Raw genomic sequence first — 12,812 nt, 5'->3', positions numbered from 1 at the left:
ACTCCACATGTACTCCCTAAACACATTCTTCACTCTCATGCCACAACCCATATCCTATATTTGAAGTTTACCATTTCTAAGCCATTTTAACACTTTTTTTTGACAATGCATATATACATCCTTAGACAACATAGAGTATCATTTGTCATGTCTTTGAACATTAAGTAAATGGTATCATATAGGGGCATTTCTATAACTCAGCATCCAACTGGGAAAAATAAACATACTAAATATTTGAAACAGAAAGAAATTGATCTAGGGGTTGGTTACAAAAGTAATACATTTGTTGGAATGAAAAGAAGAAAGTTACTAATCAAAACTCATGAAATATATGCCACTAACTGGAGTAGTGACTGGAGTGGCAACAGCTGCCGCTGCTGTTGGAACCGCAGTCACGGCCTCCTGCAGGAAGCCACGCCCCACACACCTAATAACACGATGAAAGCTGGCGGCCTCCTAGTCCCGTGCTGTTTCCATGGCCCTTGCAGTTGCTTGAGACAGCGCCCATAAGTTCTGTCCCACTGCAGCCTCCACTATTGTTGGTGTTGAAACTCTATTCACTGCTGACTATAAATCCAGGAGTCTCACTTACCCAGTACTGCTGCTGTTGCCAAAATTATCACCAGAATAGAGAGAGAAAAAAGAGAAAGGCTTCCCCTGCCCCTTTTTCAAATGTTCTGCCACAGCCTCTTACTGGCAGCACCTAAGTGGAGGCCAACTGTCAAGGAAGTCTGGTAAATGTAGTTTTACAGGCTGCCAGTCCCCTTGGAAACAGGAGAGAGTCCAGAAGGGCAACAATGGAGTTTATGGGCAACAGACAACTTGAAGAGCTCACCCTCTGGACTATTCAGGACACATTTTCACCCTTCTTTCCATGTTTAAACTTCCATACCAAATTAACAGCAACATAATCATGCTTCTGCCAAATATGCCGCAATAATAATTCTTACAAACAAAAATGTTCTCGCTCTTTCCCCAGAAAGGTCATTCTCACTCTTCTTCAATCCAATCACAAAACTGAATGCATTTCTTCGATATAAAAATGAGTTGCAAGTTATAAATGGTATAAGTAAATAAATAAGTAAGCAAAGATGTAGGCCTAACTAAAACTGTGAGGGAACTATACTGAGAAAGAAATCATAATCAGACTTAGAACCACGATTTAACAGACCTAAATTAGCAAGAAACAAGATATAAACATTTTTCTGTACCTAAAAGAATTTTTTTCATCTCTCATTTTAGATGTGGCCAAGGAGGATAGTGGCCAAGGCAAAGAATGTCCTGTTAGTAACTGTGTCTGTCTCTGGGGTTGGGGTATTGGTTCCTCCTCTAATTCATGAATATTTTGCAACCTAGAGACAAATTTGTAAAGTTCTCTTCTACAATACTATTCTGTTAAATAGTAAGGAAAAGAGGAAGAGAAAAAATTAAAAACTGAAATACATACAAATGTGTATATGTTTGTGTGTGTGTACACATAAAACAAGAGAAAAATGCACAGTTGCTACATATTTTATTTAAATCTGAATATACCATAGTTGATATTCATAACTTCCTTTTTCCATTATTCACCCTTTCTTCTTCCTCTAGGTCTCAGATAACACATATGTAGGTTACTATCATAAAGTATATGCCTCCCTCTTTAGGATAGTACCAAAACGTTTGATTGCTGTCTCCTAGCTGAAGCCTCATCTGAGTCTTTAATAGGACAATATAACAATCTATAAGGCTAAGGGTTTCTAGTTCATGAGCTGTGTAGTAAGACCAGTGAATTCCATGAACATGAACGTCTTGATGTACTTCTTTGGCTGTAAGATGAGTTCCTTCATTAAAAGCAATGTGATAATACATAAGATGATTATGATGGTGCATGAGGCACTCATCAAGGCCAATTATAGTTGTTCTGGCAGAACTGTGGTGCTAAAAAAAACCCAGATCTAAACATCTATTTCAGTCGGGAGAAATTAAACAAACAACATAATCAACCTGCCTCTAGGTAGCTGGTTGGTTTCTCTAGGGAATGAAGTTATTTCCTGGATTGTATTGAATTTTCCTGGTGGCAATTCAGGCACTCAAAAATGCAATAGTCAGATCAGCTCTGGTGAAGATAAATCCTTGCCTTCAGCTCTCATATAAACTTTATCTCGAATGCAATTATCATTATAAATATGAGCCCATTGAGAACACATACAATGGCAGGGAAGAGGCTGATTAATATTTACAGGATAGTTTATCTACCTACTTCATTATTGATAGCTTCCTCTGCAATGGATTTCTTTTGGTGAACCATTCAAATAGGATAACTTTGCCCATTCAGAGACACATACTACTTACCCAACCTTTCCTAGTCACCAAATGGTCTAAACCATTAAGGAGGGCAGCATGGTATCTAAGCAATATAATCAGACATACTCTCCAATGTTTTGCCCACTGGAAGGATTTCCTTTTTCCTCTGTTTTTCAGGGCTATGCTGCTGCATATAACATTATACTGTAGCATACTTTGGCCTTCAAAAAACCACAGGTTCACCAAAGATTATGCTCTTTCTTAGTAGTAGATGGTAGAAATGAAGAGACTTTTCCTTCCTTTTAGAAGAGGTAGCCTGCAGCCTATCAGTTATATGCTGATATGCCAGCGTATCCCTAGAGGCATCGCTGAAGTGGCAGGCAAATTTTGGGTATATAAGATGTTATCCCCCATGACAGATTTTATGTTAGTCATTCTAAGAAGGCTGGAATCTGATTCTAACTATGAGTCTAGTAGCAATGAGAGGTAGGATGGGTCAAGAGAGCAATCAGTGTTCCCTTAACTCAGGTGAAGTAAATTCAGTGTCTGCAAGCAAGCAATTGCTTTTTTGAGACATAGAAGAATGGTTGCCCCTACTGGGAAAAGAGGTTCAGGGTTCAGGGTTTATAGTTGTTGGATTCATGGAAATCCATACTAATGCTTTTGGCCCAGTTCTCAGGGTTCCACACTCCTCCAATCAATGTCCCAACTCTCACACATGAGACCACATGAATTTATGAATTCAACTTATGCTGCAATTCTGCAAGTGTGGGTAAGGGTTACTATTGTTCCAAATACACAGTATGAGGCTAAAAGGGAAAATTCTCACAGGACCATCAGAGAACCTCACACATTTTCTAATCATGCCCTAAAATTCTCATTTTCCTTCTGTAACTTCTTCAGTGAAGTGAGAAACAGTCAATCCCAAAAACTTTGTAGTCAATAATAACCACCATGGGAGTTAACTGCAGAAGCTATTGGTCTCCCAAAATCTTGACTCTAATAATAACTTTACCTCTGCAACATTTTAAATAACTCTTACATCACTTCATGTGTTGACTTCCAGTGTACCCTTTTCCACAGGCATAAATACTGTTTTTTTTTTTTTCATTACTTTCAAGCCCAGTCAGGTCAGATAACCAATTTTGGATTCCTATCTTTAAAGGTTGGTTTGTTTCTATTTTTCCTGGCTCAATGCCTGGTATGGAGTACTACATTAAAAAATCATATAATTTTTGCAATTTATAGACAAACTAGTTTTATTACATTAATGAAGCCAAAAATTTAGAAAACCATTTTCAAATATCTTTATATTATATATCATGATATTTACAAGATAAAGGAATATTATTCCTGCTACACATCAGATACCTTAACCAATTTCTTAGCCACTTCAATTCACAATTTTTTCAAAGAATATGTTTTTAATATGGTCTTATTTCTAACTGAGTGAAAATGGACAGGAATGGCTGAATTTAACTCAGATGACCATCATATCTACTACTGTGGGCAGGAATCACTTACAGGAAATGGAGTAGCCATCATAGTCAACAAGAGTCAGAAATGCAGTACTTAGATGCAATCTCAAAAATGACAGAATGATCTCTGTTCATTTCTAAGGCAAACCATTCAGTATTACAGTAATCCAAGTCTATGCCCAACCAGTAACACTGAAGAAGCTGAACAGTTCTATGAAAACCTACCAGACCTTTTAGAACTAACACCAAAAACAGATGTCCTTTTCATTATAGGGGACTGGAATCCAAAAGTAGGAAGTCAAGAAACACCTGGAGTAACGGACAAATTTGACCTTGGAATGCAGAATGAAGCAGGGCAAAGGCTAAGAGAGTTTTGCCAAGAGAACACACTGGTCATGGCAAACACCCTCTTCCAACAACACGAAAGAAGACTCTACACATGGACACCACCAGATGGCCAACACTGAAATCATACTGATTATATTCTTTGCAGCCAAAGATGGAGACACTCTATAAAGTCAGCAAAAAAGAGACCAGGAGTTGACTGTGGCTCAGATCATGAACTTCTTGTTGCCAAATTCAGACTTAAATTGAAGAAAGTGGGGAGAACCACTAGACCATTCAGGTATGACCTAAATCAAATCCCTTATGATATACAGTGGAAGTGAGAAATAGATTTAAGGGACTAGATCTGATAAGAGTGCCTGATAAACTATGGATGAAGGTTCATGACACTGCACAGGAGACAGGGATCAAGACCATCCCCAAGAAAAAGAAATGTAAAAAAGCAAAATGGCTGTCTGAGGAGGCCTTACAAATAACTGTGAAAAGAAGAGAAGTGAAAGGCAAAGGAGAAAAGGAAAGATATTCCCATTTGAATGCAGAGTTCCAAAGAATAACAAGGAGAGATAAGAAAGCCTTCCTCAGTGATCAGTGCAAAAAATAGAGGAAAACAATAGAATGGGAAAGACTAGAGATGTCTTCAAGAAAATTAGAGATACCAAGGAAACATTTCATGCAAATATGGGCTCAATAAAGGACAGAAATGGTATGGACCCAACAGAAGCAGAAGATATTAAGAAGAGGTAGCAAGAATACACAGAAGAACTGTACAAAAAACAGATCTTCACGACCCAGAAAATCACAATGGTGTGATCACTCACCTAGAGCCAGACATCCTGGAATGTGAAGTCAAGTGAGTGTTAGGAAGCATCACTACGAACAAAGCTAGTGGAGGTGATGGAATTCCAGTTGAACTCCTTCAAATCGTGAAAGTGCTGTACTCAATATGCCAGCAAATTTGGAAAACTCAGCAGATGCCACAGGACTGGAAAAGGTCAGTTTTCATTCCAATCCCAAAGAAAGGCAATGCCAAAGAATGCTCAAACTACCACACAATTGCACTCATCTCACATGCTAGTAAAGTAATGCTCAAAATTCTCCAAGACAGGCTTCAACAATACGTGAACCGTGAACCCCAGATGTTCAAGCTGGTTTTAGAAAAGGCAGAGGAACCAGAGATCAAATTGGCAACATCCGCTGGATCATCGAAAAAGACAGTTCCAGAAAAACATCTATTTCTGCATTATTGACTATGTCAAAGCCTTTGACTGTGTGGATCACAGTAAACTGTGGAAAATTCTGAAAGAGATGCGAATACCACCTGATCAGACCACCTGATCTTCCTCTTGAGAAACCTGTATGCAGTTCAGGAAGCAACAGTTAGAAGTGGACGTGGAACAACAGACTGGTTCCAAATCGGAAAAGGAGTACGTCAAAGCTGTATACTGTCACCCTGCTTATTTAAATTATATGCAGAGTACATCATGAGAAATGCTAGGCTGGAGGAAGCACAAGCTGGAATCAAGATTGCTGGGAGAAAGATCAATAATCTCTGATATGCAGATAACATCACCCTTATGGCAGAAAGTGAAGAAGAACTAAAGAGCTTCTTGATGAAAGTGGAAGAGGAGAGTGACAAAGTTGGCTTAAAGCTCAACACTCAAAAAACTAAGATCATAGTATCCGGCCCCATCACTTCATGGCAAATAGATGGGGAAACAGTGGAAAGAGTGGCCGACTTTATTTTGGGGGGCTCCAAAATCACTGCAGATGGTGATTGCAGCCATGAAATTAAAAGATGCTTACTCCTTGGAAGGAAAGTTATGACCAACCTAGATAGCATATTAAAAAGCAGAGACTTTACTTTGCCAACAAAGGTCCATCTGGTCAAGGCTATGGTTTTTCCAGTGGTCATGTATGGATGTGAGAGTTGGACTATAAAGAAATCTGAGTGCCAAAGAATTGATGCTTTTGAACTGTGGTGTTGGAGAAGACTCTTGAGAGTCCCTTGGACTACAAGAAGATCCAACCAGTCCATCCTAAAGGAGATCAGTCCTGGGTGTTCATTGGAGGGACTGATGTTGAAGCTGAAGCTCCAATACTTTGGTCGCCTGATGTGAAGAGCTGACTCTTTTGACAAAAGACCCTGATGCTGGGAAAGATTGAAGGCAGAAGGAGAAGGGGACGACAGAGAATGAGATGGTTGGATGGCATCATCCACTCAATGGACATGAGTTTGGGTAAACTCCGGGAGTTGGTGATGGACAGGGAGGCCTGGTGTGCTGCAATCCATGGGGTCGCAAAAAGTCGGACACGACTGAGCAACTAAACTGAACTATTTCTAATTGTTCTTATAAGATTAACTAATTCAATGAAGTTGCTTTTATAGCTTTGCAATAAGAGTTAACTCAGAAGGCCAGGGTTACTCAAAAAAGGTCTGGCTTCAGAACTTGTCTTTGGCGGGCTTCTGGGAGAGGACTCTGAGCCCTTGGAATATTCTACCATATAAGAGTACTTTTTATATGCTGGAGGCTTTGGGCCACAAAGTACCATTTTGGTCGGATAGTTTATGTTAGCAACATGATTTGCAGTGAATGCCTTTTCTGTTGTGTGTGATGGATGGGATAATAGAGCCTGAGTAGCTAAGGTCAGTCACACAGATGTTGCATGTTTACATGACTGAGACACCCCCTCAAAAAAAAAAAAAAAAAACCCTGAATACCCAGGCTCACATGGTTGAGCTTCTTTGGTTGGCAACTCTTTGCAAGTGTTGTCATACATTGTTGCTGAAAGTATTAAGCAGTCCCTGTGACTCCACTGGAAATGGACAATGGAAGCTTGCTTGGCCTAGTTTCTTCTGGACATAGTCTCATGTGCCTTTTCCCTTTGTTAATTTCAACCTGTATACTTTCACTATAATAAGTGATATTCATGAGTATAACATCTTTCTCTGAGTCCTTCTAGTGAATCACTTAGCCTGAGTGAGGTTTTAGAGATGTCCAAAGTAATAGTTAATAAATTTTGAAGTGGTTAAGGCCTCCAAATGACTCTTTATTGCAAAGCATAATATTTTCATTGAGAAAACACTCTTTATAAGTATGTAAGTATCTAACAAGCTAAAGAAAACACTATTAAATAAAATATCTTCAGTTATATCTTTGCACTGAAATATTTCAACCTAACACTCAGTTCAGAAAATCTTTCTTTGACAAATACTTTACAAGACAAAGCTCTTCAAATAAGTTGCCTCTGTTTGTGATTACTTTGAATATTTCACCAAGTTTAAGTGTCCAAAGTTATAGGTCTCCTTAATTTCAATTCAATATATGAAAATGAATCATTGTAACTTACTAAATTTTAAAAACAAAAGCCACATGAATAAATGCATAAAAAGCATTTGACAAATCTAACACCTTTTCATAATAAAAACACTTGATGAAACGTGATTCAAAAACACATGAAACACTCCTTTGAGAGAAGGAGAAGGAGAACTTCATAAAATGATGAACTACATATATGCAAAACCTACAGCATACTGAAAAATTTAACTACAGAGGTAGCATATGATCCAGCAATTTCACTCCTAGGTATAAATTCCAGAGAAATGAAAATATGTGTCCATGGAAATACTTACACACAGTTCCAGTTCCACATTTAAGGAGCTTAGAGGTCACCACTATGTCCTAAGTAACAAACCAAATAGACTGAAAAAATAACACTCTTCTTGGATACATAAAAGATGGGAAAACACAGGGAAAACTTAACAAAATTTTGAATTCAACTGTCATCACAATTCATTAATCCATACATTTAATTTTGTGTTTGATTTCCAGAAATATGTGGTTAAAAAAAGTGATAGCTTATTTCAGGGCTTTCATGGGAGCCCTTGAATTTTCAGATGAAAACTTGAGCTGAGAATTAACAAACCCAAGTCTGTCATTTTTCCTTCACAAGTGTTTCAGTTCAGTTCAGTTCAGTTGCTCAGCCGTGTCCGACTCTTTGCGACCCCATGGCCATGGACTGCAGCACACCAGGCCTCCCTGTCCATCACCAACTCCCGGAGTTTACCCAACTCATGTCCATTGAGTCAGTGATGCCATCTAACCATCTCATCCTCTGTCGTCCCCTTCTCCTCCTGCCTTCAATCTTTCCCAGCATCAGGGTCTTTTGTCAAAAGAGTCAGCTCTTCACATCAGGCGACCAAAATATTGGAGCTTCAGCTTCAACATCAGTCCCTCCAATGAACACCCAGGACTGATCTCCTTTAGGATGGACTGGTTGGATCTCCTTGTAGTCCAAGGGACTCTCAAGAGTCTTCTCCAACACCACAGTTCAAAAGCATCAATTCTTTGGCACTCAGCTTTCTTTATAGTCCAACTCTCACATCCATACATGACTACTGCAAAAATCATAGCTTTGACTACAGGGACTTTTGTTGGCAAAGTAATGTCTCTGCTTTTTAATATGCTATCTAGGTTGGTCATAACTTTCCTTCCAAGGAGTAAGCATCTTTTAATTTCATGGCTGCAATCACCATCTGCAGTGATTTTGGAGCCCCCCAAAATAAAGTCAGCTACTGTTTCCACTGTTTCCCCATCTATTTGCCATGAAGTGATGGGACCGGATGCCATGATCTTGGTTTTCTGAATGTTGAGCCAACTTTTTCACTCTCCTATTTCACTTTCATCAAGAGGCTCTTTAGTTTTTCTTCACTTTCTGCCATAAGGGTGGTGTCATTTGCATATCTGGGATTATTGATATTTCTCCCGGCAATCTTGATTCCAGCTTGTGCTTCCTCCAGCCTAGCATTTCTCATGATGTACTTTGCATATAAATTAAATAAGCAGGATGACAATATACAGCCTTGACGTACTTCTTTTCCTATTTGGAACCAGTCCGTTGTTCCATGTCCAGTTCTCACTGTTGCTTCCTGACCTACGTACAGGTTTCTCAAGAGGCAGGTCAGGTAGTCTGGTATTCCCAAAGGGCACTCAAAACATTTCATCTAACACCAGGGTCCTTATAGTCATCATTACTATCATAAGGTAAACTATAGCATCCACTCAGCTTTCAAGGTACATGCTTCACCTGGCATTTCATCCCCGTCAAGCACAGGTGACACCTTGATTAATTATGATACCACCACATGCCAAGAACTACCACCCATTTTCCACTGGCAAAGAGCTCAGAATTTCACTCAAGATTAAAGGCCCAACAAAACCAACCCTAAAATTCCAGCTTTATGAGTATATATCTTCTGGCACTACTCCTGATACCAATTCCATACTATCCTGAATCCATTCAGAAGAAAGAAACCACACAGTAATTTGAACAAGAAAATTTTAACATAAAGAATCATTAGCTATAATGGGGGATTTGCAAAACAAGGCATTAGGTAGTACAAGTAAAGAGAATGCTAAAGACTATAGAAACAGCCAGTATGAGGAATAGTCACTTCCCTTAGGACTGAGAGAGAGCATTCAAGGGCTAAAAGCGAGACCTTGTGAATAGGGCACAGCCGTGGCTTACTGAATGACCAAGAAGTCACTGTGATGCCAGGCTAACAAAACTAGCAGGAAATCTATACTCTAAAACTTTGTGGTAGGTCTCCTTCTATGTACAGGGAGATCTCTTCATGAGAGATGCCAGAGTTAGCTTCCAGCCACTAGGGCTCTGGCCACTATGTACTGCAGGAGAGGGATACCAGAGAAGATGCAAACACGCAGGAGCCTGATGATAGAGAAAGCTGTACACACTGCAGAGGCTCGCCAAGCAAATACCCTGGAACCAAGAAGCAATATTTCCTGTGCAGTGGCTCTCCAGTACCTCCTACTGCCAAAGTTGAACACTGTTACAGCTGGGAAAAAAAAAAATTTAGAGGGCCCAGGTCCATTTCCACAGAGTAGGCAAAATGGATGTTTGGAACTGAGAGGCAATAAATTGACAAATTGATTCTGAAAGAGTTCATGTAGGCACCCAATCTTACATAAACTCTTTCAGAAAAAAGAGGAGAAAGGAATGCGTCCAAATTTAATGAAGCCAGTATAACCTGATACTAAAGACAGGCAAAAACATTCCAAGAAAACTACAAACCAATATCCTCATTAAAAAAAATCCTTAGCAAAATTTTCACAAACTGAATCCAGCAATCTATAAAAACAAGAAAATAATATAGCAATAAGGGTTTATCCCAGGAATACAAGGTTGATTAAACATCCAAAAATCAAAAAACAGAATATATAATGTTAGTAGAATAAATAAATAAATATGATCGTCTCAATTGATACAGGAAAAAAACAGTTGATAAAATTCAACACCATTGATGATAAAAAATTCCCAACTAACTAAAAATAAAAGGGAACATCTGTGAACCGGTAAAGAGTATCCACAAAAATTCTGCAGTAAATATATTTAATTGTGAAGGGCTAAATGATTTCTACCTAAAATCAGGAAAAATAAATTAATATATCTTTCAAAACTTCTATTCAACACTGCACTGGAGGTCTTAGTCACTGCAAGAAAGCAAGAAAAACAAATAAAAAGCATACAGACTGGGAAGAAAGAAGTAAAATTGTCCTGATTCACAGATGACATGATCATGTAGTTAAAAATTATAAGGAATCTGCCAAACAGCTCCTAAAAGTAATAAATTACTATAGCAAACCTGCAGAAGCGAAGACCTAAGTAAATAGATATACAACAGTCAGGTATCAGAACACTCGATATGTTAAGATCTCAATTTTGTCACTCACCATTCTGAAGCAAGGCTTTCCTGTATCTGTTTGTTTACCAAAACACTCATTCATTCATTTCCTTATTCAAAAAGTATTCTACATCCCCAGCTATTACTGTACCTATTTGTCAAGGCATAATTCAAATCCTTCTTTCCCAAAGAATTTCTTTGATGATTTCTCAAGACAAACAAATTGATGACTATTTATCAATATTTGTTCCTCTCATATGGTTCTTATCACATACAGCCTTTTTACTGAAGTTATTTAGATACAGCATTTTAGAGCAAAAAGAAACCATGTTTGGCAGCCTCCACTATCATCAGTGTAAAAAGGCTTGTGAAGAATATACACGTAATGGGAGTGGTGAGGGTTGCGGCCAAGTAGAAAATATATGCCCCCTCTATTGTTCAGTCGCTAAGTCGTGCTCAACCCTTTGCAACCCCAAAGGCTGCAGCCTGCCAGGTGCCTCTGTACACGGGATTTCTTCCCAGGCAAGGATACTAGAGTGCGTTGCCATTTCCTTCTCCAACATGCCCCCTCTAAAGGCATTCAGATTCACATTTTTCGTCCAACTGTGCGAACAAACATAAACACCTTAGAGTTTGGGTTCTCTGATATCGTCTGAGGTCCCACACCACCTCTTTAATTCACACATGAGGAAACAAGATCCCGGAGGGAAGTGGCTCGGTCAGGGTGTCTCAAAATTGTGGGAAGAAGCAGAAACCACCTGGTGGTCACATTCTTTCCAACCTTTTAATCCTCTAAATGACTCAGCCTTGAGTGAAGGAGCTTCTCTGGGTTGGTGACCAAACACATCTCGCGAAATGACTCAACGACACCCTCATCCCGTCAAGCCACCTGGAGGCCAGGCCCCACTGTGAGGGAGAATTACGTCAAACGGGGGCCTGAGGAGCTGAAGGAAACCAGGGCTGGGTCCTGGGAACCTGCGCTGATTCCAGACGCGCCTGGAGAACGCTGGCGAGCACACCCACAGGGAGCCGGGCCTCCCCACCGCAAAGGGGCCTCCCCACCTCCCCAGGGTAGGGGGCCCTCTGCTCTCTGGCGCCCCCTCAGCCCTCCCCGGGCGCCTCGCCCCTCGTCCGCCTCCTCAGTGTAGGGGGCCCTCTGGCGCCTCGCCCCTCGTCCGCCTCCTCAGTGTAGGGGTCCCTCTGGCGCCCCCTTCAGCCCTCCTCTGGCACCGCCCTCAGCCCTCCCCGGCGCCTAGCCCCGGGCGCCTCGCCCCTCGTCCGCCTCCTCAGTGTAGGGGGCCCTCTGGCGCCCCCTTCAGCCCGCACCAGAACGCGCTCTCCTCGACGCAGCCCCCTCGGCGGGCTTACATTGAGCCGTGACCAGAATGCAGAAGAAAATCAGGAAGCAACGGACGTTGTTAAAACGCTGACACCAGGGGAAAACCAGACAGCCCCAGCCACAGGGCCCCTCCACACTCCCTTTCCGGTGTCCGACTTCCGTCTTGGAGCCGTGCTGCGTGGCCCTGGCCTGGCCGCCTCCCTGTTGGCTGAAAGCGCCGAGCTTCAGGAGGCTAACCGGGAAGATCCTGAGGTGCGGGCGCCTGGGCCCGGCCTTCTCGGCCTCGACCGCCAGAGGCCCGGTGCTCTCGGAGGGCGCGGCTTGCTCGGCCTGTGACTGCAGCTGCCCCGGGGCCTGCACCACCTCCGGCTGCACCTGCACCAGGCCCCGCTGCATCGCGCTGAGCCGGGGCGGGGGGGCTGGACGCAGCTAGAAACAAGCCTGCCGGGCCTGGAGGTCGGGGACCTGTTGGCCACCAGGGCCGCCCGCAACCTCAGCCTCCAGGGGGAACGTTTCTCCTTGGGCAGGAGGCAAACGTCCCGCGGGGAGGTTGGCAGTTGCTCCAGGAGAACGTCCGGGTCAGCTTCCTGCTTTGCTTCCACGTGGGGCAGGGGTTGGGGTGGAGGGAACGCTCGTCCTACTCTCTGTGTGTGTGTGTGTGTGT

At 41.6% G+C, this 12,812-nt stretch overlaps 1 protein-coding gene across 1 annotated transcript in view; it reads right to left on the bottom strand.

Annotated features, from left to right (window-relative positions):
• SLCO6A1 (solute carrier organic anion transporter family member 6A1) overlaps positions 1 to 12,544 on the bottom strand; it is a 101,513-nt gene extending 88,969 nt beyond the window's left edge. The window contains exon 1 of the mRNA XM_043464467.1: positions 12,178 to 12,544. Within this exon, the coding sequence (XP_043320402.1) occupies positions 12,178 to 12,544 (367 nt within the window). The remainder of the gene's footprint in view (positions 1 to 12,177) is intronic.
• Positions 12,545 to 12,812: the final 268 nt, after the last annotated feature.

This window comes from Cervus canadensis, chromosome 4 (assembly GCF_019320065.1).
Source record: "Cervus canadensis isolate Bull #8, Minnesota chromosome 4, ASM1932006v1, whole genome shotgun sequence".
In the NCBI taxonomy this organism is placed as follows: Eukaryota; Metazoa; Chordata; class Mammalia; order Artiodactyla; family Cervidae; genus Cervus; species Cervus canadensis.
The sequence above is the reverse complement of the archived record's forward strand: the minus strand, read 5'-3'. Positions and strand labels throughout refer to the sequence as shown.